The following is a 27,595-nucleotide window of genomic DNA, read 5'->3' on the forward strand; positions in this document are numbered from 1 at the left end:
CTGGTTTGACCTTTTATTGATTTTTATAACTCCTGTTGCAAGCCTGTAAGGTTCAAATCGTTCCCTTTACTTCCTTTTTTTGTTTATTTTTTAGTTGACAATTTTGCCACGTCATCAGTTGCCAAGTGTGTTGCTTGGGGTCGTCAACGTTCACACACGAGTTGATTTTTCAAACGCAAACGTTTGCTGTAACTCTTTTTCCATAACTTCGATGTCTTTGTGCTACTTTACGCTAATCGTCTAAGCTTTTGGTCGCAAATTAGGGATGGTTGTGAATTGACGGTTTTTAAAAGGGACATTTTAATGCCCTCTTTTTATTTGTGATTCTCTCTCTCGTTGCAAGACTCTGTTTTATCAATGGTGATCGCTGAACTTCCCATGAGTGTCTCTTTGCGATCACCCCTCAAGTCCAGGTCATGGACCACGCATTTTTTGTGCTCAAGAGGCTGTAGCGCTGCTTTTTTACTCATTGCTGACGTAAGGACACGATGGCTTGTAGCAGTTGGAGGGGGAAAAAAACAATCTCCCTCCCTCTGATGTTAGGTAAAGCAGGTTTGCATTGGCACTGTCAAAAGAAAAACAACCTTTGTTTAAAAAAAGAAAAACCTGCTTATGTCATCTTGTATCCCCATTCTGTTCCAGAATGTTCCCTTTCTCTCTCTCTCTCTCTTTCTTTCTTTCTTTCTTTCTTTCTCTCTGTCTCTCTGTCCTGCCCCCTATATTTTCTCTCTTGTTCAGTATGTGTAACTTGAATCTGATTTGTACTACTGGATATTCTGACTGGAGCACTGTCTGTATTCTTACTGCAACACAGCATGGAAATGAACATTAAACTTCAAATTTAAAAAAGGAACTTAAATTAAAATGCACCTGTCATGTCATTTTTTGCCTCAGATGCCAGAGACCGACAACAGTTTACCTTCAGTTGTTACTGTCATTGAAAGGTAAGGTGCTCATTCAGTGAGCTGATCAGGAAATTAGTCTTACCCTCCAACAGTGGCAATAGAATGTAAACTGTCGTCAGTTTCTGGCTACCTTTGGATTCTGTGGATCTTTTTCTTCTGGAGTACCTACGCTGAAGAGGGAAAGGCATAAGAACAACACACATTTTTGGAAAGATGTCTACTAATTAATACAGTACCTTGTTTTTGGCCCCACAGATTACTTGTACTTATAGTCCAATGGCCAGAGAGCCAAATTTCACATATTACAGTCCATGTATGTGGGTTATATTTAGGTATAATACCCACATTTAGCTACCTCCGATACATGGGTATCACTGCATTATTATGACCCCTATGCTGTTATTTGGGCCAACAGGATTGAAGATATGAAATGTAATTTTGTATTATCAGGGGGAAATGATCTGTAAGGCAATTTGATAAGTTCACTTCATAATACAACACATTAAAGTGTGAAACAATTGGAATGGTGATGTCATCTCTATATCGAGCTAGAATGGACAGTAATTGGGATGTGCTCCACTATGACATGGTATCCTCATAACTTTACCAAATTTCACACATAGTTTCACACATTTTTGGAAATTGATCCTACCAAAGGGGCCGCCAGTTGCCCATCCCTGCAACAGACTATTACAGGTGATAACTAGAAAACCAATATGCTACCAGGACTTGAATTATTTCCATGTATGACCAATTTCCCCGTAAACGAATACGGTGCATTTGGAAAGAATACAGACACTTGGACTTTTTCCACGTTTCGTTACTTTACAGCCTTGTTCTAAAATGTCATTTGTTTTTTTTCAATCTACACAATACCCCATAATGAAAAAAGATCACATTTACATAAGTATTCAGACCCTTCTCAGTACTTTGTTGAAGCTCCTTTTGCCGCGATTACAGCCTTGAGTCTTCTTGGGTAAGACGCTACAAGCTTGGCACACCTGTATTTGGGGAATGTCTCCTATTCTTCTCTGCAGATTCTCTCAAGCTCTGTCAGGTTGGATGGGGAACATTGCTGCACAGCTATTTTCTGGTCTCTCCAGAGAAGTTGGATCAGGTTCAAATCCGGGCTCTGGCTGGGCCACTCCAGGATATTGAGGCTTGTCCCGAAGGCATTGTCTTGGCTGTGTGCTTAGGGTCATTGTCCTGTTGGAAGGTGAACCTTCGTCCCGGTTTGAGGTCCTGAGTGCCCTGGAGCAGGTTTTCATCAAGGGTCTCTCTGTACTTTGCTCTGCTCATCTTCCTCTCGATCCTGACTAGTCTCCCAGTCCCTGCCGCTGAAAAACATCCCCACAGCATGATGCTGCCACCACCATGATTCACCGTAGGGATGGTGTCAGCTTTCCTCCAGATGTGACGCTTTGCATTCAGGCCAAAGAGTTCAATCTTGGTTTCATCAGATCGGTGAATTGTGTTTCTCATGGTCTAAGAGTTCTTTAGGTGCCTTTTGGCAAACTCCAAGCAGGCTGTCATGTGCCTTTTACTTAGGAGTGGCTTCCGTCTGACCACTCTACCATAAAGGTTTGATTGGTACAGTGCTGCAGAGATTGTTGTCCTTCTGGAAGGTTCTCCCATCTCCACAGAGGAACTCTGTCAGATTAACCATCAGGTGTGTGCCTTTCTAAACCATGTCCAATTCATTGAATTTACCACAGGTGGACTCCCAAGTTGTATAACATCTCAAGGATGATCAATGGAAACAGGATGCACCTGAGCTCAATTTCGAGTCTCATAGGAAAGAATCTAAATACTTATGTAAACATTTTTCGGTTTTTATTTTGAATACATTTTCAGAAAAGTCAAACTTTTCCATTTCTCATTATGTTTGCATTGTGTGTAGATTGAGGGAAAAACATTTAATCCATTTTAGAATAAGGCTGTAATGTAACAAAATGTGGAAAAAGGGAAGGGGTCTGAATACTTTACAAATGCACTCTAGTTCTGCTATTTGTAACGTTGTTGTTTCAATGATGAGTCAGTCTAGGTAAATCATCATAGGTAAACCCAAATTCATTCCAGCTTGTCTCAGCATGATAGGTTTTCGTAGGGAGGATCCTTTTCTAACATCGGTCCAGTTCCTATAACACATGATAAGCCTTCATCATTGGGCTTGTTAATGCACGTCATTGTTGCAGCCAACTGCAAAATACACTTCAATTGGATGCTCTGATGCCACTTTAAAATATTGATTGGGTGTAACTATATATATATACATATATAACTATTTCCTGAGGAATGTAGCTGTTTTTCTTGATGATTTGATTTGTCTATGAATTGTGTGTGCAGGGTTCCCTTGCAAAATAGACCCTGGTCTCAATGGTTCTCCCCTATTTAAATGAAGGTAAAAAAAAAAGATTACTACTCCTTTGTGGATCAGTCTATCAATCACAATTAACACAAAAAATATCTGCTGCAATTGATGGACGAGCCCCTTTCTGTTGTATGGGGGCTCTGCGGCCTGAAGTATTTCCCTCCTCTGAGATTTCTGGTTTTCTCATGACCTCTGGTGGTCAGTCAACTGCAATCGCGTATCAAATGTTGTTCAAATTGAGCTCGGGCCCAGCCGATATATTCTAATCCAGCGATTCTCAACTGGTAGGTTGCCACCCACATTTTGGATTGTCTGAGTAAAACATATATAACATATAAAACATATATATATATTCAGACTGGAGTATTTTTTTCATATATATATATATGAAAAAAATACTCCAGTCTGAATTTAGACGACTTAAACCAGGTTGAAAGTATATAGAAATGATAATGATAATGAATTTAATTATAAAAATATATATTTGTCTATTTTTATATAGAGCTATTAGCAGTGCCATTTTGGTAGATTTTTGGGGGGGTCTCACCAGTGAGTTTAACAGTCTTCATCAAGAATATGGGCAGATATCGATATATTTTAAAGGGATACTGAGACATTCTGCCATTAAGCCCTTGTTCTACTTACCCAGAGTCTGATGAACTCGTGGATACTATTTTCTTATCTATGACTTCGACATTGCGGAAAAGCTGGTTAGCACTGCCTTGCGAAACTACAGCTAACCTCCTTCATAATGCATGCAGAAACATAAAAATGGTATCCACAAGTTCATCTGACTCTGGGTAAGTAGAACAAGGGCGAAATGCCAGAATCGCAGTATCCCTCTAATTATAGTTTTGCCAAACTTTGCATATGTACAGAGAAGTCTGTGCTTATAGTGCACCAAATAACACATCTTAGTAGTTTTTAAAGAATTGTGTTTTCTATTTCTGAGCGCACCTAAATCTATGAAAATATCTACAACTCAGAGGCTATTCTCCATGTTATTTTCCCTCGCACGAGAGAGGGGGTCCTGAAGGGTTCCAAAGCGATGATATCCTCATTGGTTAGTTCTTCCAGCCCACTAATCATGTCTGTAATTCTCCCCGTGGCCCCAGAGAAGAGAGCTAGCATCGTGACGCAGCCAGGCACAGATCACTGCTGTCTGGTGAGAACCCTGACGCTAAGCACAGCTTCAGCGGGAGTGTGTCACAACATGGATGAGCTGTGTTTGTGTCTGGCAGCATTCCGGTGTGTACACGTTGATGTGCGTGTCTCTCTTCGAGGGGGGAGTTGTACCTTGAAAAGAGCATGAGCAATATCTAACCTTTCATATATTTACCACGTATTTCTTCTCCTTCATGAAACACACACTAGAGCCGTTTCCCCCTAGTCTAGATAGTTTTATTTATGTATTTGTCATTCAGTCCATAAGTCACCTGCTTACACTGAAACCAGTATCACCATTCAACACCATCTCTATCACAAGACTCCGAACAAACAGCTTGATTGAAGATTGTCAATGATGGATCAAAAGATCCAGTGCCAGTGTTGCTGATCAGTCCTGGAGCAGACGTCAGCTAAAGACCCGAGCTGCGCCAGCAGCCAAGTGATGTCACCATCCCTGAGACCTGAAGTAATGTCTCTTCTTTTGCCCAACCAAGACACATTTCTTCCACTAGTTTCTGGAGTATGAAGCTGCTGGCTTTGGATCGAATTCTGCCGCCTCGAACAGACAAGGATCTAATGTTGATCATAACGGATAGAGAGCCCCAGCTAGTTGGATGTGGTTGAAGTAGTAGGATCAGTCCTAGAGGGAGAAGGGTTTGTATCACGAGACAGCGCGCTAGATCTTTCTTCCCTTGTCGCTCTTATCTTTGCCGTCCTGCGCTGTTTCATCAAAGCTATCTATCCTTCTCTCCTGCAGCACTGTGTATGTGTGTGTGCATGCTAACATTATCAGCTAACAGAGCTGTTACATTGCAGGCGTACAGCAGGGCGGGAAAGGGGGATACCTAGTCAGTTGTTGAACTGAATGCCTTCAACTGAAATGTGTCTTCCGCATTTAACCCAACTCCTCTGAAGGGGGGGAACCCTCTGTTACTGGAGGCATCAGTATCTGTCTGCGTCTCACACACACACACATCACTGAACCAAGGCACAGCCGAACAATTGGGCTGTAAGGGAGGCAGGAGGCTGCTATGGGCGGAAGATGAACGATCTTAAGGGAAATGGCTAATATGCTGCTGTTGCGGCTCTGCATGTCGGCCATTTTGGTGCAATGTTGCATCCGCTGATAAGAGACCCTTACTAATGTGTACTGTCTGCTCCCGGTGGAGGAGCTGGATGAGGTTAATATCGGTCGGTGATGATGAGGCCCAGAGGGGTGTCTGCCTGCCTGTGTCCGTCTGTCTGGGTCTGTCTGTCGGTCTGTCTGTGTGTCTGTGTGTCTGTGTGTCTGTGTGTGAGCATGACACACAAACATAACCACTGATTGTCAACAGGACAGGAGAGCTCATGAGGTTCTTTTGAGGCTACCATGATTTTTTGATATTATCCTCTACTGTTCTCATCCGCTACCCTGCTCAATAGGTTACTAGCTGCCCTGTCAGGGTAGGTGACTTACTAGCCCTATAGGAGAGTGTGCAGTGCAGATCACATCAGATGCCTCTCTATGTCTGTGCAAGGGCACTGTGTGTGTGTGTGTGCGTGTGTCACATTCTCCTCTATATGTGCGTTCGCGTGTGTGTGAGAGAACGTGTGTGTCCGCGCGTATCATGCTCTCCTCTCTCAAACCTGCCCTCTCTCAATTCCACACCAGAATGGGTACCAGGCCCGAGTAGTTTAAGGGCCACTTACCTTTTTAGCTGACCATATGTCAATGTATGTTACCCATGGACTTTTGGAGTGTAGAAAGCTTGTGTTTTCATACAGTTCAGTCATGTGGAGATGACTCTCACCTCATGCTCACAGCGTGTGTGTGTGTGTGTGTGTGGCTAGCTTGAGCAAATAATTTAATTCTGTTATCATCATGATTGATGTCCTAAAACTTTAGGAGTACAGAGAGCATGATGTCTTTAGGCTCTGCTCCTTCAGCTAAAACAGGTTGGAGGACTACTCGGACATTTGATCTTTCTTGAATTGCAGTGGCTGGCATTTTCTGAATTGTATTGCAAGGCAGAGGTCCTGGGTTTGAGCAATCAGTATCAGCTGAATCAGGAGGAAGTGTTACTTGCTAAGCCTTTAAACCACCAGCAGTGTTAGGTCAGGACAGTCTGTCTCACCCTAACTCCATCTCCCTACACACGCACAAACACAATACACACATCCCCTGGGCTTTGGGGGCTTTGTCAAGAGGCTCTGTTGTGAAAGTCACTGGATGCCTCCTTGGAGAGATGTAAGAGAGAGCACCTCTTTAAGATCAGACTGAGAGACTGAGAACAAAGCGGGGAAACACATCAAAGTCCAGGATTTAAGAGGATCAGCCACAGACAGACTTCCAGTACAGGTAAGTAGTCCTCAGGTTAACCCTGTGTGTGTGTGTGTGTGTGTGTGTGTGTGTGTGTGTGTGTGTGTGTGTGTGTGTGTGTGTGTGTGTGTGTGTGTGTGTGTGTGTGTGTGTGTGGCAGTGCCGTCTTAGGGAGCTGACACTGTCACTCTCCCCCGGCATGCACAAGTTCACCAGCACCGCTCACTAACCTCACACAAACAAGCTTGTCACTGGGGAGAATGTTTGGGTGAGGATTTTGTCTTGTCCACACCTTCTGCTTTATATCACACACAGGCCTGCTACAGCTAGTTGGGTAACATTCTTCTTTACTAAATACCAGCCATTTTGATACGGAAAGAGTCATGTTATACAGTATATAGCCTACTTATAATACATTCTAAATCATTATACCTGCAGGCTTTACGATCTGGCCCTTTTTTTCAATTTTCGTCTAAAATGACATAACCAAATCTAACTGCCTGTTGCTCGGGACCTGAAGCAAGGAAATGCATATTCTTGATACCATTTGAAAGGAAACACTTTGAAGTTTGTGGAAATGTGAACGGAATGTAGGATAATATAACACATTAGATCTGGGAAAAGATAATATGAAGAAAAAAACATGATTTGTTTTGTTTGTTCTACCTTTAAAAAGCAAGAGAACGGTCATAATGTACTATTCCAGGTTAGGTGCAATTTCGATTTTGTATGCGCAAAGTGTATGCAGTGTTTGCGCAAAGTGTATGCAGTGTATGCGCAAAGTATATGCAGTGTATGCGCAAAGTATATGCAGTGTATGCGCAACGTATATGCAGTGTATGCGCAAAGTATATGCAGTGTATGCGCAAAGTGTATGCAGTGTTTGCGCAAAGTATATGCAGTGTATGCGCAAAGTATATGCAGTGTATGCGCAAAGTATATGCAGTGTATGCGCAAAGTATATGCAGTGTATGCGCAAAGTATATGCAGTGTATGCGCAAAGAACCATTGATCCAATGAACCATTGCATTTCTGTTCAAAATGTCGTATCAAGTCTGCCCAAATGTACCTAATTGGTTTATTGATACATTTTCAAGTTCATAACTGTGCACTTTCCTCAAACAACAGCATGGTATTCTTTCACTGTAATAGCTACCCCCGCGGGGGGGGGGGCGGGACAGACACTGATCCTGTAGAGAATGTGAAGTGTTGATGCTGGTTCTACTAATAGCACTGTTTAGGACATCATACTATTACACTTTTGCTATTCATATTACTACTATTTTCAATTAGCAGAGAGCCAACCAGACAGAAATACCCTTTTCACTCGACCAACTTGAACCTTACTGTGCTGGCTCTGATATTTTCTTTTCACATTGTCCTTTTCAGCACAGGTCCAGAAGATATTGTGGAAGTGAAACCAGGAAAGATTGGCTCTGCTTGATTCAGCACAGCTCAGTAGTATGAAAAAGGTCAGTGTGCCACCAGAGGCTGTCCCTTGAGTCTGGTTTTTAACAGGAAATGTTGTACTAAGACCTGGGGCCATTTATTTAACCTTTATTTATAAAGGGAATCCCTAATGAGTCCAGGGTCTCTCTTTCAATGGTGTCCTATGTTTCAACAATCCAAACAGATAACATTAAATATAGAGCAGAAATGATATACCAAGCAAATGATTCTACTTATATAATAATAATAATATATCCAAAGTGACATAGTCATGCTTGCATACATTTTGCATATGGGTAGTCCCGGGAATCAAACCCACGAGCATGGACTTTACAAGTGAACTTTTTTGTCCAGTGTTTTTTTTTTTTTTTTGCGATTCCACTTGATTTTGAGAAACTTACCCCACCATCAATAGACTTCCTCATGCTCGTTCTGCAGTATCGGTATCATGTGTTAAAACATGAACAAAGGCTCCAAACAACACCAAAATATGTGATGCAGGTCTTTAGATGTTGTACTCATGAAATGATGTCATTCCGAACTTTATCTGCAACATTATATTACATTTTGTTGGACTCAAGAGATACTTTTCCATGCACGTGCTTTCTATCAGCACAATGAAAACAAGAAAGCATGTGTATGCTCGCACACAGGAAAGTAATTGCTCGAGTCCAACAAAAATGGAATATAATGTTGCGGATAATGTTCAGAATGACACAATTTTGTGTGTACAACATCATAGCAGCCTTTGGATCATAGCAGCCTTTCTCTCCTCACCGCCCCATTGGTCTGTCAGTAATTGAAGTGTCTTTTTTTCTCGCTGTGTGGAGAGACATTGGATTCATGCAAGGCACAGTCTACTGCTTCAATTGGTAATTGATCGTAACCGAGCTCCTACATTGACTATGTGTAACTTTTAGGCTGCATCCTAAATGACACCCTACATCAAATTTGATTGGTCACATACGCGTGGTTAGCAGTGGTTAATGCGAGTGTAGTGAAATGCTTGTGCTTCTAGTTCCGACAGTGCAGTAATATCTAACAAGTCATCTCACAATTCCCCAACAACTACCTAATACACACAAATCTAAAGGGGTGAATGAAAATTTTTACATATAAATATATGGATGAGCGATGGCCGAGCGGCATAGGCAGGGTGCAGTAGATGGTATAAAATACATTATATACATGTGATATGAGTAATGTAAGATATGTAAACATTATTAAAGTGGCATTATTTAAAGTAGCATTGTTTAAAGTGACTAGTGATCCATTTATTAAAGTTTCCAGTGATTGGCTCTCAATTTAGGCAGTAGTCTTTCTGAGTTAGTAATTGCTGTTTAGCAGTCTGATGGCCTTGAGATAGAAGCTGTTTCTCAATCTCTCGTTCCCATCTTTGATGCACCTGTACTGACCTCGCCTTCTGGATGGTAGCGGTGTGGACAGGCAGTGGCTCGGGTGATTGTTGTCGTTGATGATCTTTTTGGCCTTCCTGTGACATCGGGTGCTGTAGGTGTCATGGAGGGCAAGTAGTTTGACCCCGGTGATGCGTTGTGCAGACCCCACCACCCTCTGCAGAGCCTTGCGGTTGAGGGCGGTGCAGTTGCCGTACCAGGTTGTGTTACAGCCCAACAGTATGCTCTCGATTGTGCATCTGTAAAAGTTTGTCAGGGTTTTGGGTGACAAGCCAAATTTCTTCAGCCTCCTGAGATGAAGAGGCGCTGTTGCGCCTTCTTCACCACACTGTCTGTGTGAGTGGACCATTTCAGTTTGTCTGTGATGTGTATGCCGAGGAGCTTAAAACTTTTCCACCTTCTCCACTGCTGTCCTTTCGATGTGGGTAGGGGGGTGCTCCCTCTGCTGTTTCCTGAAGTCCACGATCATCTCCTTTGTTTTGTTGGCATTGAGTGATAGGTTATTTTCCTGACACCACACTCCGAGGGCCCTTACCTTCTCCGTGTAGGGTGTCTCGTCGTTGTTGGTAAACAAGCCCACTACTGTTGTGTCATCTGCAAACTTGATGATTGAGTTGGAGGTGTGCATGGCCACGCCGTCGTGGGTGAACAGGGAGTACAGGAGAGAGCTGAGCACACACCCTTGTGGGACTCCAGTGTTGACGGACAGCAAAGGGGAGATGTTGTTTCCTACCTTCACCACCTGGGGGCGGCTTGTCAAAAAGTCCAGGACCCAATTGCACAGGGTGGTGTTGAAACCCAGGGCCTTCAGCTTGATGATGAGCTTGGAGGGTAATATGGTGTTGAATGCCGAGCTGTAGTCAATGAATAGCATTCTTACATAGGTATTCCTCTTGTCCAGATGGGATAGGGAATTGATGGCGATTGCATCGTCTGTGGGGCGCCTGTTGGGGCGGTATGCAAAATGAAGTGGGTCTAGGGTGGCGGGTAAGGTGCAGGTTTTATGATCATTGACGAGTCTCTCAAAGCACTTCATGATGACAGAAGTGAGTGCTACGTGGCGGTAGTCATTTAGTTCAGAATCTATGCCTTCTTGGGTACAGGAACAATGGTGGCCATCTTGACGCATGTGGGGACAGCAGACCGGGATCGGGAGCGATATATCCATAAACACACCAGCCAGCCAGTCTGCTGCGCATGCTCTGAGGCCGTTGCTAGGGATACCGTCTGGGCCAGTAGCCTTGCGAGGGTTAACACGTTTAAATGTTTTACTCACGTCGACCACGGAGAAGGAGAGGGGTGGGGGTGCAATCTTTGTTAGTGGGCCGCGACGGTGGCACTGTATTATCCTCAAAGTGGGCAAAGAAGGTGTTTAGTTTGTCTGGAAGTGTGACATCGGTGTCCATGACGTGGCTGTTTTTCTTTCTGTAGACCCTGCCACATACGTCTTCTGTCTGAGCCGTTGAATTGCAACTCCACTTTGTCCCTGTACCGGCATTTTTCTTGTTTGATTGCCTTGTGGAGGGAATAACTACACTGTTTATATTCAGCCATATTCCCAGACCTTTTTCCATGGTTAAATGCAGTGGTTCGAGCATTCAGTTTTGTGCGAATGCAGCCATCCATCCACGGTTCGTGGTTAGGATAGGTTTTAATAGTCACAGTGGGTACAACATCCCCAGTGCACTTCTTTTTAAACTCACTCACCGATACAGCGTATAGATGTTGTTATCTGAGACTGACCGGAACATGGTGCACTACTTTTGTAGATACTGTAGGTGAAAATCCACTTCGTCTGAGGATGACAGAGAATTAGTGTAGGGGTCATTGACCCTAATATGATATACCATCTGACTCCATTATCATATGAATGCTATATGCCCATAATCATATCAGGTGGATATAGCCAAGGTTGCGAGCCTAGCGTCACCAATCGGAATACTATATGTTGCACGTGTCTAGGTTTACCATTATGCAATTATTAAGAGACTACGGAACAAGGAGCTAATATCTTCAATCGATGTGCTCACATTCAATGATTGAGTTAACTTTAGCTCAGAGATGCACAGTTAAAGACCATGCTATGTGTATTGTGAATAACATTTCCCATTAGACATTTCAACAAATAATCATTCAAGGACTGTTACTCAGGAATGTGAGGGCCACAGTTCGTACCTATTTAAAAGTAATCCGATTTATTAGTTACGCAACAAGAATGCAATTAGCAAATGGTACATACCCGAAATCTTCACGATAAAAAGAATACAAAATATTTTAACGACAGAAAATTCACCACTACGACGTACATCAGGAGAATGGTTTACCAATGACTCCATGATCAAAGTTTATACCCAGCTTTTATTCTTCCATGAGCTTCAAATCCCTGTATCTCCCATCGTCTAATTAACGTCACTTTGCATGGCCCCAAAACATTAAAACAAAAGTCATCAAACTTTACATACATTCCCTAATCTAATCACCACTTCTCAAAACTGTACAATAAGAGCGAAACCCTGTGTCGCTCCTCTTTGAACTGTCCACTGTCCGACGAACAGAATAACACAGTTTCTCTGTAACAATAAATCTACAGCACTTACAGTACAATAAAACATATCCAAATGCTTAGTTCTTTATGAACTCCTGAAACAATCCAAACATTACAATTTCATTAACACAGTAACATTCATTTTGTCGATTCAAGTTCCATTAGTCTTCACACCTCTCCTGGCGTCAGTGACCCCAGGGCGTCTGTGGGAATATATAGATGGTCAGCCATCCCAAAAAATTCATAAATCGTGATTGAGTCATCATGTTGGGCCTCTGTGCCAACAAGTTCTCTAGATGCATCTTCATCACTGGCCTTCATCATTGTTCACATTGATTCACTCTCTGTTTTCAACTACACTTTTGACCAAAGGTACTGCACGAGGGAATAGGGTGCCATTTGGAACACAATGTGTTTGTTTGTATGTATTAATGAGACTGTATAAGTTCAATCACAGACGAAGAAAGATTCATCTAGCGTTGTTTATGCCCTCCATCTTGATAGTACTTACAGGTAGTTAACAGTTATTAAGGGGTGATAAACCAACCAGGAGTTGTGTCTCACTGTCAGTCATAGATGAGAGGATTTATTGCCAGCTTCTTTCGGTCTCTTTCATTCATTCTCTTTCTCTCCCCCTCCTGTTTCTCTTTCCCCCTCCTAACTCTCGTTCTCGTTCTCACTCTCTCTTTCCAAGTTAACACGAGACTGAACTGAGGTAATATCATTGCCACAAATGGAAATCCACAACAAAGCACAATCCATTAATGCAATCTCAATTCTCATCTGATCTGTTATAGTGTTTACATTATACAATAAAGTCCTAGGGGCCGATTCCGATTAAGGAATTGACTCCTTTCCTAATGCACGCCTTTCCTACACACGTCTCAGTATTTGGTATTCAGACTTGCCTTGTTGAGGTGTGGCTCCCTTGCACGCTCTGAATACATTTCATTCAACGACTGAAAACCCTTCCACTTAGTGACCAACAAATTTTCTCGTGGAGTTTTCATTCAATAGGGTTTTCAGTAGATTTATCTTAAGCCATCCCTTTAAATACGCTGTACCTTTAAGTTTGAATTTTGTCTACAGACTCACTAGAATGTATAGCGAGAAAACGGGTTCCGAGTATTTGGGATCAATTAAAGAAAGCCATCTAAATATATGCATATTAGTCTCCGTTTCAGCACCAATTGATAGATACAAAAATACTCTGATCTTATAGATTATTTTGTTTAGGAAAGTATTTATGAAACACAAAAAAAACAGGTTTGGAGAGCCTTTAAATCAAATCAAATGTTATTTGTCACATGCGCCAAATACAACGGGTGTAGATCTTACCGTGAAAATGCTTACTTACAAGCCCTTAACCAACAATGCAGTTCAAGAAATAGAGTTAAGAAAATATTTACTAAATACAAAAATAAAAGAGTAACCAAGAAAATGACACAACGAGGGTATATACAGGTGGTACCGGGTGGTACCAAGTCAATGTGCGGTGGTACAGGTTAGTTGAGGTCATTTGTAAAGTGACTATGCATAGATAATAAACAGTGAGTAGCAGCAGTGTAAAAACAAAGGTGATGTCAATTTATATAGTCTAGGTGGCCATTTTATTAATTGTTCAGCAGTCTTGTGGCTTGGGGGTAGAAGCTGTTAAGGAGCCTTTTGGTCCTAGAGTTGGCGCTCCGGTACCGCTTGCCGTGCGGTAGCAGAGAGAACAGTCTATGACTGGAGTCTTTGACAATTTCCTCTGACACCGCCTAGTATATACAGTGGCTTGCAAAAGTATTCACCCCCTTGGCATTTTTCCGATTTTGTTGCCTTACAACCTGGAATTAAAATAGATATTTGGGGAGGTTGTATCATTTGATTTGACATAACATGCCAACCACTTTGAAGATACAAAATATTTTTTAATTGCGAAACAAACAAGAAATAACACAAAAAAACCTAACTTGAGCGTGCATAACTATTCACCCCCCCCAAGTCCATACTTTGTAGAGCCACCTTTGCAGCAATTACAGCTGCATGTCTCTTGGGGTATGTCTCTATGAGCTTGGCACATCTAGCCGCTGGGATTTTTGCCCATTCTTCAAGGCAAAACTGCTGCAGCTCCTTCAAGTAGGCATTGGTTCCGCTGATGTACAGCAATCTTTAAGTCATACCACAGATTCTCTGGGCTTTGACTAGGCCATTCCAAGACATTTAAATGTTTCCCCTTAAACCACTCAAGTGTTGCACTAGCAGTATGCTTAGGGTCTTTGTCCTGCTGGAAGGTGAACCGCTGGAAGACTGAAACAGGTTTTCCTCAAGAATTTCCCTGTATTTAGCTCCATCCATCATTCCTTCAATTCTGACCGGTTTCCCAGTCCCTGCCTTTGAAAAACATCCCCACAGCATGATGGATGGTGTTCTTAGGGTGATGAGAGGTGTTGGGTTTGTGTCAGACGTAGCGTTTTCCTTGATGGCCAAAAAGCTCAATTTTAGTCTCATCTGACCAGAGTACCTTCTTCCATATGTTTGGGGAGTCTCCCACATGCATTTTGGTGAACACCAAACTTGCTTATTTTTTTCTTTTAGCAATGGCTTTTTTCCTGCCACTCTCCCATAAAGCCCAGCTCTGTGGAGTGTACGGATTAAAGTGGTCCTATGGACAGATACTCCAATCTCCGCTGTGGAGCTTTGCAGCTCCTTCAGGGTTATCTTTAGTCTCTATGTTTTCTCTCTGATTAATGCCCTCCTTGCCTGGTCTGTGAGTTTTGGTGGGCGGACCTCTCTTTGCAGGTTCGTTGTGGTGCCATATACAGGTTGTAATGCAACAAAATAGGAAAAACGCCAAGGGCGTTGAATACTTTGGCAAGGCACTGTAGGCCCTGGATGTCAGGAAGCTTGGCCCCAGTGATTTACTGGGCCGTATGCACTACCCTCTGTAGAGCCTTATGGTCAGATGCCGAGCAGTTGCAATACCAGGCGGTGATGCAACCAGTCAAGACCAGCTTTCGATGTTGCAGCTGTATAACTTTTTGAGGATCTGGGGACCCATGCCAAATATTTTCAGTCTCCTGAGGGGGAAAAGGTGTTGTCGTGTGCACGGAATAAAGAAAACGGTGGTTTGAATAGTGCACATGGTACTATACCCATGGCCAAGTATTGCGCCAAGGGCTTGGTCTGCGCTCCAATTCATAACAATTTAATTATCATACATGTCTTTTTTTTTAAATTATCAACTGTTAATGATCCTCAGCAACAACCACACAGCCGTGACAGCGTTTACAGAGAAATCAAATGAAGGTAAATAAAATAATGTAATTACATGAAATGATAATATAGGCTGAAGGGAACAGTACATTGCAGTTGAATATGTGTGGTTTTAGACCTACTGACAAGCGATAATGATAGTGGCTAATATTTAACATGATAGAAATAGGAGACAGAGAATGTCGGGGTAGCCTATGATTAAGACATTTGAGAGTGGTCATCTGTCACGCCCTGACCATAGTTTGCTTTGTATGCTTCTATGTTTTGTTTGGTCAGGATGTGATCTGAGTGGGCATTCTATGTTGGATGTCTAGTTTGTCTGTTTCTGTGTTTGGGCCTGATATGGTTCTCAATCAGAGGCAGGTGTTAGTCATTGTCTCTGATTGGGAACCATATTTAGGTAGCCTGTTTTGTGTTGGGTTTTGTGGGTGGTTGTGTCCTGTCTTTGTGTTTGTTGCACCAGATAGGGATATTTTGGTTTTGCCACGTTTATTGTTTTGTATTATGTTCATGTTGAGTTTACCTATTAAAAAACATGAACTATAACCACGCTGCATTTTGGTCCGCCTCTCCTTCCCAGGAGGAAAGCCGGTACACCATCCCTGCATTAAAAGGTGCAGTGGTCTAAGGCACTGCATCGCAGTGCTAGTTAGAGACTCTGGGTTCGAGTCCAGGTTCTGTTACAGCTGGCCGTGACCGGGAGACCCATGGGGCGGCGCACAATTGGCCCAGCGTCTTCCCGGGTTAGGGAAGGGTTTGGCCGGCAGGGATGTCCTTGTCCCATCACTCACTAGCAACTCCTGTGGCGGGCCGGGCACAGTGCATGCTGAAACAGTTGCCAGGTGCACGGTGTTTCCTCTGACACATTGGGTTAAGTGGGCCCTTTTTCGGATACCACGAAAAGGAATTTCCCACGCAAAAGGGGTAACCCTTTTTCACTGGAGACAAATGTGAAACCAGTCATATGGCAGCAAACGAAAGCATATAACCATACTTTCCCACAGTAAAGTTTCTGAAATGCTGTGCCTTTCTGCAGAATTTAAATTGTACAGACTCTTTTTTTTAACTTTTACCCATTTTTTGTGGTATGCAATTGGTAGTTACAGTCTTGTCTCATCGCTGCGTCTCCCGTACGGACTCAGGATAGGTGAAGGTCGAGAGCAGTGCAGCTTGGTTGGGTTGTGTTACGGAGGACAGTCCGTACGGGAGATGCAGCGATGAGACAAGACTGTAACTACCAATTGGATACCATGGAAGCTCTTATTAAGTTGTAAATAAAAGTGCATGGAGAAGAAAAAATAGATGATTTTACAACTTGAAACAGGTTGGCTCGACTTTATTCATGGTTTCCTCATGGTGTTGGAATTATTAGGGAATACGGTCAGAAGACAGTCTATCTGTAGACCACTCCGCCACACCTTCATTTATTCAATCTCCACCCCAAACGAATAGCTGGTGAATAGCATGCTATTCTCATGCTTAAATTCAAGTTCAGAATACACAGAGACAAAAGTGCATAAAAACGTTCCGTTTACACTCACTTAACTTGGGTCGGAATCGGGTCCTTATAGAATATGCAGTTATCACAGGATCCCCTTCTGACAGCTGCAGTAAACCTGGGTCATGTTCCTTAGGACATGCAACATAAAACGTTGTGCATGCTTTTCTTATTGGACAAGACCTGTTTCAGTCACTTTTCTTCTGTTTGGTGACTAATGAACACGACCCTGATCTCTGTGTGTATGACAATCTGACATTGCTGCTGGTGCTGCAAGTGGCCATATGGTGGCGCCAGCGGACAGCAACATCCACTCTCTGCTACGCTTGTGTCTGATGGCTGCAACATATACATTTGCAGTGGGGTGAGTTGAGATATTGAATAGATATTGCAAAGTCATAACATACCCAAATGAATGGGCCAAGAGGGATAATGTTGTACTGTAGGCTATTGCTTGAATGGCATTTTCTATTCATCCCTTAGTAAGAGATCAGGCTACACACACACACACACTTTTGGAGGTTCAAATGTGATCATGACTGTTTGTTTTTTAATCAATCAAATAAGATTTTTTTATTTTATTTCAAACTAGAATTGTATGACAATATTTCTACCTTATTGATTAGGCATAGGGAGTGACAACCCTTGCAAGAACTCAGTGGCCCTCATGCATTATCAAAGCTCCGTGACATTTTACCTCAGTAAAGATCTAGGATTAGCTTCCCCTCTCCCATTCCTAACCTTATTTGTTAGTGCGGGAAATGCAAAACTGACTCAAGACAGCGTCTAGGGGCAACTTTACCCTACACCGTTACATTATGGAAAGAGCCAAATAAACAGTGTTATATATCTTTATATATGGCTCTGGCTCAAACTGTACACACAATCAAAGATTCATATTACTGCACAGTAGTGGATTGAATATGTTTCCTACTCATGAATCCAAAGTGGATGAATCAGCAATTATTCATTTTGACAAACGAAGATGATTTGCAACATCCATTTTATCGCTTTGATACAATGCCTATGATTATGACTAAGTGGAAACTCAAGGTCACAGAAACTGAATAGAAACATCCTTCAAACTAAAATTCAAAAGCGACTTTTAGTCATTCCCTTTGCTTGATTAAACGCTACAAATGAATCAAGACATACTATCACCGCTGTATCCTTTCATAGGTGCGATTAATCTAATATATATCATTTCTCTCTCAATTCAATTCAAAGGGCTTTATTGGCATGGGAAACATATGTTTACATATATATGTTTACATTGAAATGGACAAACAAAGAGAAATAAACAATAGAAAGTTGACAGTAAATATTACACCAACACAAGTTCTAAAATAATAGACATTTCAAATGTTATTGTGTCTATATACAGTGTTTTTAACAATTAAAAACAAGAGAACTAAACATAAATATGGGTGTATTTACAATGGTGTTTGTTCTTCACTCGTTGCCTTTTTCTTGTGGCAACAGGTCACAAATGTTGCTCCTGTGATTACATACTGTGGTATTTCACACAAATGATATGGGAGTTTATCAAAGTTGGATTTGTTTTTGAATTCTGTGTAGGTCTGTGTAATCTGAGGGAAATATGTATCTCTAATATGGTCATACATTTGGCAGGTTAGGAAGTGCTACTCAGTTTCCACCTCCTTTTGTGGGCAGTGTGCACATAGCCTGTCTTCTCTTGAGAGCCAGGTCTGCCTATGCTGACCGTTCTCAATAGCAAGGCTATGCTCACTGAGTCTGTACATAGTCAAAGCTTTTCACAGTGGTCAGGTATTCTGCCACTGTGTACTCTCTGTTTACTACCAAATAAAACTATAGTTTGCTCTATTTATTTGTTTATTCTTTCCAATGTGTCATGTAAGTAATGATTTGGTTGGGTCTAATTGTGTTGCTGTCCTGGGGCTCTGTGGGGTCTGTTTGTGTTTGTGAACAGATCCCCAGGACCAGATAGCTTAGGGGACTCTTCTCCAGGTTCATCTCTCTGTAGCTGATGGCTCTGTGGGGTCTGTTTGTGTTTGTGAACAGATCCCCAGGACCAGATAGCTTAGGGGACTCTTCTCCAGGTTCATCTCTCTGTAGCTGATGGTTCTGTGGGGTCTGTTTGTGTTTGTGAACAGATCCCCAGGACCAGATAGCTTAGGGGACTCTTCTCCAGGTTCATCTCTCTGTGGGGTCTGTTTGTGTTTGTGAACAGATCCCCAGGACCAGCTTGCTTAGGGGACTCTTCTCCAGGTTAATCTCTCTGTAGCTGATGGCATTGTTATGGAAGGTTTGAGAATTGCTTTTAGGTGGTTGTAGAATTTAACGTCTCTTTTCTGGATTTTGATCATTAGCAGGTATAGGCCTAATTCTGCTCTGCATGCATTATTTGGTGTTTTACGTTGTACACAAAGGATATATTTGCAGAATTCTGAATGCAGAGTCTCAATCTGGTGTTTGTCCCATTTTGTGAATTCTTGGTGAGTGGAACCCAGACCTCACAACCATAAAGGGCAATGAGTTCTATAACTGATTCAAGTATTTTGTGCCAGATCCTAATTGGTGTGTCAAATTTTATGTTCCTTTTGATGGCATTGAAGCCCTTGCTTGTCTCTCAGATCGTTCACAACTTTGTGGAAGTTACCTGTGGCGCTGCTGTTTAGGCCGAGGTATGTATAGTTTTTTGTGTGCTCTAGGGCAATGGTGTCTAGATGGAATTTGTATTTGTGGTCCTGGCAACTGGACCTTTTTTGGAACACTTATTTTTGTCTTACTGAGATTTACTGTCAGGGTCCAGGTCTGACAGAATCTGTGCAGAAGATCTAGGTGCTGCTGTGGGCTCTCCTTGGTTGGAGAAAGAAGCACCATCATCAAACAGTAGACATTTGACTTCAGGTTCTACAAGGGTGAGGCCGGGTGCAACAGACTGTTCTAGTGCCCTTGCCAATTCATTGAAATATATGTTGAAGAGGGTGGGGCTTACAAATCAAATCAAATCAAATGTATTGGTCACATGCACATGGTTAGCAGATGTTAATGCGAGTGTAGCAAAAATGCTTGTGCTTCTAGTTCCGACCATGCAGTAATATTTAACAAGTAATCTAACAATTTCACAAAAACGACCTTTTACACACAAGTGTAATGGAATTAATAAGAATATGTACATATAAATATATGGATGAGCGATGGCTGAACGGCATAGGCAAGATGCAGTAGATGGTATAGAGTACAGTACATACATGATCTGAGTAATGTAGGGTTTGTTTGATTGCCTTGCGGAGGGAATAGCTACACTGTTTGTATTCGGTCATGTTTCCGGTCGCCTTCCCCTGATTAAAAGCAGTGGTTCGCTCTTTCAGTTTTGCGCGAATGCTGCCATCAATCCACAGTTTCTGGTTGGGGAAGGTTTTAATCGTCTCCGTGGGTACAACATCACCGATGCACTTGCTAATAAACTCGCTCACAGAATCAGCGTAGACATCAATGTTGTTCTACAATGCTATCCGGAACATATCCCAGTCCATGTGATCGAAGCAATCTTGAAGCGTGGAATCAGATTGGTCGCACCAGCGTTGAACAGACCTGAGCACGGTTGTTTCCTGTTTTAGTTTCTGTCTATAGGCTGGGAGCAACAAAATGGAGTCGTGGTCAGATTTGCCAAAAGGAGGGCAGGGGAGGGCTTTGTATGCATCGCGGAAGTTGGAGTAACAATGATCCAGAATTTTGCCAGCCCAGGTCACACATTCGTTATGCTGATAAAATTTAGGGAGCCTTGTTTTCAGATTAGCTTTGTTAAAATCCCCAGCTACAATAAATGCAGCCTTGGGATATGTGGTTTTCAGTTTACATAGAGTCCAATGAAGTTCTTTCAGGGCCGTCATATACACGACTGATTATAATCGAAGAGAATTCTATTGGTAGATAATGCGGTCGGCATTTGATTGTAAGGAATTCTAGGTCAGGTGAACAAAAGGACTTGAGTTCCTGTATGTTGTTATGATCACACCATGACTTATTAATCATAAGACATACACCCCCACACTTCTTCTTACCAAAGAGATGTTTGTTTCTTTTGGCACGATGCGTGAAGAAACCAGGTGGCTGTAGTGACTCTGATAATGTATCCTGAGTGAGCCATGTTTCTGTGAAACAGAATGTTACAATCTCTGATGTCTCTCTGGAAGGCAACCTTGCTTGGATTTCGTCTACCTTGTTGTCAAGAGACTGGGCATTGGCGTGTAGTATACCCAGGAGTGGTGGGCGGTGTGCCCGTCTACAGAGCCTGACCAGAAGACCGCTCTGTCTGCCCCTTCTGCGGCACCGTTGTTTTGGGTCGCCTACTGGGATCCGATCCATTGTCCTTGGGTGGTGGTCCAAACACAGGATCCACTTCGGGAAAGCCGTATTCCTGGTCGTAATGTTGGTAAGTTGACGTTGCTCTTATATCCAATAGTTATTTCCGGCTGTATGTAATAAGACTTAAGATTTCCTGGGGTAACAGTGTAATAAATAATACAAAAAAAAACTAAATACTGCATATTTTCCTAAGAACGCGAAGCGAGGCAGCCGCCTCTGTTGGTGTCGGTAGTAAATTGGCAGGGTCGAGACTGCATCCCTGTCTCACCCCACGGCCCTGTGGAAAGAAATGTGGGTGTTTTTTGCCAATTTTAACCGCACACTTGTTTTTTGTGTTTCCGTCAATTTCCATCAATTTGTATAGGAGACCATCATGCCAAATTGAGTCAAAAGCTTTTTTGAAGTCAACAAAGCATGAAAAGACTTAGCCTTTGTTTTGGTTTGTTTGTCAATTAGCATGTGCAGGGTGAAAACGTGGTATGCCAATTTGACATTTGCTCAGTACTGTAAGGTACAGGGAGTTGAACATTTAATAGGAACAGACAGGTAACAGGACAGGAACAGCGTCAGTCAACGGGTATAAAAAGACATACAAACATTAATGCTGAAGCAGGGAACATAGCGGGAAACCAGACAGATATAGGGGAGGTAATGACAGAGGTGACTTGAGTCCAGGTGAGCCCAATAATCGCTGATGCGCATGACAGGGCGGCAGGTGTGTGTAATGATGGTGGCAGGTGTGTGTAATGATGGTGGCAGGTGTGTGTAATGATGGTGGCAGGTGTGTGTAATGATGGTGGCAGGTGTGTGTAATGATGGTGGCAGGTGTGCGTAATGATGGTGGCAGGTGTGCGTAATGATGGTGGCAGGGGTGCGTAATGATGGTGGCAGGTGTGCGTAATGATGGTGGCAGGTGTGCGTAATGATGGTGGCAGGGGTGCGTAATGATGGTGGCAGGGGTGCGTAATGATGGAGGCAGGTGTGTGTAATGATGGTGGCAGGTGTGTGTAATGATGGTGGCAAGTGTGAGTAATGATGGTGGCAAGTGTGAGTAATGATGGTGGCAAGTGTGAGTAATGATGGTGGCAGGGGTGTGTAATGATGGTGGCAGGGGTGTGTAATGATGGTGGCAGGGGTGTGTAATGATGGTGGCAGGTGTGTGTAATGATGGAGGCAGGTGTGCGTAATGATGGTGGCAGGTGTGCGTAATGATGGTGGCAGGTGTGAGTAATGATGGTGGCAGGGGTGTGTAATGCTGGGCAGCCTGGTGCCTTCAAGCGCCAGGGAGGGGGAGCAGGGGCAGGCGTGACTCAGTACATTGTTTTCACTGAGGAGAATGTGCAAGTCTACTGTTAATGATAATGCAGAGGATTTTCCCAAGGTTGCTGTTGAAGCATATTAGTTATTGGGGTCAAATTTTCTTTCACTTTTGTGGATTGGGATTATCAATCCTTTGTTCCAAATATTGGGGAAGATGCCAGAGCTGAGGATGATGTTAAAGAGTTATAATTTATAACATTGTTATAATTATAGCCAATTGGAATTTGTGGTCTGTATTACATTTAACATTTAAGTCATTTAGCAGACGCTCTTATCCAGAGCGACTTACAAATTGGTGCATTCACCTTATGACATCCAGTGGAACAGCCACTTTACAATAGTGCATCTAAATATTTTAAGGGGGGGAGAGGGTGGTGAGAAGGATTACTTTATCCTATCCTAGGTATTCCTTAAAGAGGTGGGGTTTCAGGTGTCTCCGGAAGGTGGTGATTGACTCCGCTGTCCTGGCGTCGTGAGGGAGTTTGTTCCACCATTGGGGAGCCAGAGCAGCGAACAGTTTTGACTGGGCTGAGCGGGAACTGTACTTCCTCAGTGGTAGGGAGGCGAGCAGGCCAGAGGTGGATGAACGCAGTGCCCTTATTTGGGTGTAGGGCCTGATCAGAGCCTGGAGGTACTGAGGTGCCGTTCCCCTCACAGCTCCGTAGGCAATCACCATGGTCTTGTAGCGGATGCGAGCTTCAACTGGAAGCCAGTGGAGAGAGCGGATATATATATTTATATATTTTACTGTATATTTTATAATTTCATGTAGGATATCATCACAGGCCTTTTTTGGGATGGAGGGTTTGTATTTTGTCCTGTAGTTCATTCAATGTAATTGGAGAATCCAGTGGGTTCTGGTAGTCTCTAATAGCTGATTCTAAGATTTGTAATTGATAATGTATATGATATTACTGTTTGTTCTTTGTTATAGAGCCAATAAGATTGGTGAAGTGGTTTATCAACACATCTCCATTTTGGATAGATAACTTTGTGGTGTTGTTTGTTTAGTGTGTTCCAATTTCCCCAGAAGCGGTTAGATTCTATGGTTTCTTCAATTACATTGAGCTGATTTCTGATGTGCTGTTCCTTCTTTTTCCATTGTGTATTTCTGTATTGTTTTAGTGATTCATCATAGTGAAGGTGTAGACTGGTTTTCTGGGTCTCTATGTTTTTGGTTGAATAGGTTTCTCAATTTCATTCTTATTATTGTTCATTTTAAAGTTGTCTGCGTGAATTTTTTTGATTTGATAGGGAAGCTGAAAGGTCAATTATACTATTTAGGCTTTCTACTGCCAAGTTTACACCTTCACTATTACAGTGAAATGTTTTGTCCAGGAAGTTGTCTAAAAGGGATTGAATTTGTTGTTGCCTAATTGTTTTTTGGTAGGTTTCTACACTACTTTCCTTCTATCTATAGCACTTCTTAATATTGTGTAGTTCCTTTGGCTTTGATGCCTCATGATTGAGTATTGCTATCTTCAGGTAGACTGTGATTTTGCAGTGATCTAATAGGGGTGTTAGTGGGCTCCCTGTGAACTGCCAGATGCTTTATGCCATCTCTCTCTCACCCCAACCATAATCTCTCTCACTTTCTCCCTCTCTCCTCCACCAATCTCTTTCTACCCCCCCCCCCCCCCCCCACCCTCTCTATTTTGACTCACGCCACACTGTCAGCGACAATTGATTAACAGGAGGATGTTAATGGTGCACCACTTAAGCGCGGCAGGTCACCCCTGGTAATCAAGGTGTATTTTACACAAATCAAATGATCATACACAGGTTTGCCATCTCTCCCTGAGTACCCTACTCACGCTCCCATCATTCATCATCTCATTTACCTTTGCATTCCCTCCGGCTCTGCTGCCGAGCATACAGTACTGCAGGTTTGGATTGGTTGTCTTTCACACGCATACAGATACATATCAAACCAAACTTTATTTGTCACATAAACGCTGAAAACAACAAGTGTAGACCTTACCGTAAAATGCTTACTTACAAGCCCTTAACCAACAGTGAAGTTCAAGAAGAGTTGAAGAAAATATTTACCAAATAAACTAAAGTAAAAAATCATCAAAAGTAACACAATAACATAACAATAAAGAGGCTATAAACAGGGGGGTACCGGTACCGAGTCAGTATGCGGAGGTTAGTTGAGGTAATTTGTACATGTAGGTAAGGGTGAAGTGACTATGCATAGATAATAAACAGTGAGTAACAGCAGAGTACCAAACAAATGGGGGGGGGGGGGGGGGGGCTAAGGGGTAGAAGCTGTTAAGGAGCCGTTTGGTCCTAGACTTGGCACTCCGGTACCGCTTGCCGTTCTGTAGCTTAGAGAGCAGTCGATGACTTGGGTGACTGAAGTCTCTGAGAATGTTATTGCCATTTCTTTGACACCGCCTATTATATAGGTCCTGGATGGCAGGAAACTTGGCCCCAGTGATGTACTGGGCCGTACGCACTACACCCTGTAGTGCCTTCCGGTCCGATGCCAAGCAGTTGACATACCAGGCGGTGATGCAACCGGTCAGGATGCTCTCGGTGGTGCTGGGGACCCATGACAAAACTTTTCAGTCTCCTGTTTCGTTTGGACCATGATAGTTCGTTGGTGATGTGGACACTAAGGATCTTGAAACTCTCGACTGGCTCCACTACAGCCTCGTCGATGTTAATAGGGGCCTGTTCGGCTCACATTTTCCTGTAATCCACGATCAGCTCCTTTGTCTTGATCACACTGAGGGTGAGGTTGTTGTCCTGGCACCACATTGTCAGTTCTCTGACCTCCTCCTCCATCCTCCACCTCCTCCTCCATCAGAGACTCTTATCTCCCTCACTAGCTTTAAGCACCAGCTGTCAGAGCAGCTCACAGATCACTGCACCTATACATAGCCCATCCAACTACCTCATCCCCATACTGTATTTATGTATTTATCTTTCCCCTCTGCACCTCAGTATCTCTACTTGCACATTCATGTTCTGCACATCTATCACTCCAGTGTTTAATTAGTATATTGTAATTACTTAGCAACCATGGCCTATTTATTCCCTTATCTTACCTCATTTGCACACACTGTATATAGACTTTTTCTACTGTATTATTGACTGTATGTTTGTTTATTCCATGTGTAACTCTATGTTGTATGTGTCGGACTGCTTTGCTTTATCTTGGCCAGGTCGGAGTTGTAAATGAGAACTTGTTCTCAACTAGCCTACCTGGTTAAAGGTGATCACTGTTTTGTCATCAGCAAACTTAATGATGGTGTAAGAGTCGTGGCCCGTCAGGAAGTCCAGGATCCAGTTGCAGAGGGAGGTGTTTAGTCCCAGGGTCCTTAGCTTAGTGGTGAGCTTTGTGGGCACTATGGTGTTGAACGCTGAGCTTTAGTCAATGAACAGCATTTTCACATATAGTTGAAGTCGGAAGTTTACATACACTTAGGTTGTAGTCATTAAAACTTGTTTTTCAACCACTTCACAAATGTCTTGTTAACCAACTATAGTTTTGGCAAGTCGGTTAGGACATCTACTTTGTGCATGACACAATATATTTTTTCCAACAATTGTTTACAGCCCGTATATTTCACTTTTTATTCACTGTATCACAATTCCGGTGGGTCAGAAGTTTACATACTCTTTGTTGACTGTGCCTTTAAACAGCTTCGAAAATTCCAGAAAATGATGTCATTGTTTTAGAAGCTAATGATAGGCAAATTGGCATCATTTGAGTCAATTGAAGGTGTACCTGTGGATGTATTTCAATTCCTGCCTTCAAACTCAGTGCAATTTCGCTTGCCATTATAGGAAACTCAAAAGACATCAGAAAAACAATTGTAGACCTTCACAAGTCTGGTTCTTCCTTGGGAAAGATCTTACTTTTTGGAGAAAAAGCATACTTCCAAAGTTGTGGCAAAATGGCTTCAGGACAACAAAGTCAAGCTACTGGAGAGGTGATCACAAAGTCATGACCTCAATCTTATAGAAAATGTGTGGGCAGAACTGAAAAAGCATGTGCGAGCAAGGAGGCCTACAAACCTGACTCAGTTACATCAGCTCTGTCAGGAAGAATGGGCCAAAACCCCTCTCACTCCAGCCTCCACACCTGATTTCCAGCAACCCACACAAGCTTCCCTGACCTGCACTCCATCTCCCCCATGTGTTTCAGTAAATACCTTGGTTACTACATCCCAGTCTCCTTGTCTGAGTCTGCTCTTGGATTCCCCTGTTCCACTCCGCGCAACATCGTCTTACCAGACGTAGCTTTTTCTCTGTTCTGCCGGTGCATGGAAAATCCCACCAGCTCTATATTATCCGTGATGTCGTTCAGCCACTACTCCGTGAAACATAAAATATTACCATTTTTAATGTCTCATTGGTAGGATAATCGTTATCGTAGGTCATCAATTTTATTTTCCAATGATTGCATGTTAGCAAGTAGAACGGAGGGCAGTGGGAGTTTACTCGCTAGCCTACGGATTCTCAGAAGGCAGCCCGATCTGCACCCTCTTTTCCTCTCTTCCTCTCCTCTCTTTTCTTCACGCAAATGACAGGGATTTGGGCCTGTTCCCGGGAAAGCAGTATATCCTTCTCGTCAGACTTGTTCAAGGAAAAAGCTTCTTCCAGTTCGTGGTCAGTAATCGCTGTTCTGATGTCCTGAAGTTATTTTCTGAATTACGAATTTTGCACTAAAACTAATATTGAGTCATGAAACCCTCACAAACTGACCAGCAGCATGACGCCTCAGTACACATTAGTTTGGTAACAGATTCAGACAAACACAGTAAGAGTACATTACAGTAAACACACACACATGCACACCTCATGTGACATGCATACTGTGCCGCTCATTGTGCCGACGCTTTGATCACTGCACCATCAAGGCGATGGATCGGCTGCTCGTATCTTTATAGATACTCACTTTGACGCACACACACACCAACGGCATGAGAACCAGTTAATATAATGCTTGTAGTACAGAGCGGGGCAGTCAGAGACCAGGCAGAATTAGCATTTGTTTATCT

At 42.7% G+C, this 27,595-nt stretch overlaps 1 protein-coding gene across 1 annotated transcript in view; it reads left to right on the forward strand.

The window, feature by feature from the left end:
• Nucleotides 1-6,323: 6,323 nt before the first annotated feature.
• The window catches only part of LOC124000405 (glutamate receptor 4), a 372,689-nt gene continuing 351,417 nt past the window's right edge, over nt 6,324-27,595 (forward strand). Inside the window, exons 1-2 of the mRNA XM_046306732.1 lie at nt 6,324-6,781; nt 8,132-8,214. Coding sequence (XP_046162688.1) covers nt 8,206-8,214 — 9 coding nt within the window. The 5' untranslated portion in view covers nt 6,324-6,781; nt 8,132-8,205. The remainder of the gene's footprint in view (nt 6,782-8,131; nt 8,215-27,595) is intronic.

This window comes from Oncorhynchus gorbuscha, linkage group LG16, assembly GCF_021184085.1.
Source record: "Oncorhynchus gorbuscha isolate QuinsamMale2020 ecotype Even-year linkage group LG16, OgorEven_v1.0, whole genome shotgun sequence".
Classification (NCBI taxonomy): Eukaryota; Metazoa; Chordata; class Actinopteri; order Salmoniformes; family Salmonidae; genus Oncorhynchus; species Oncorhynchus gorbuscha.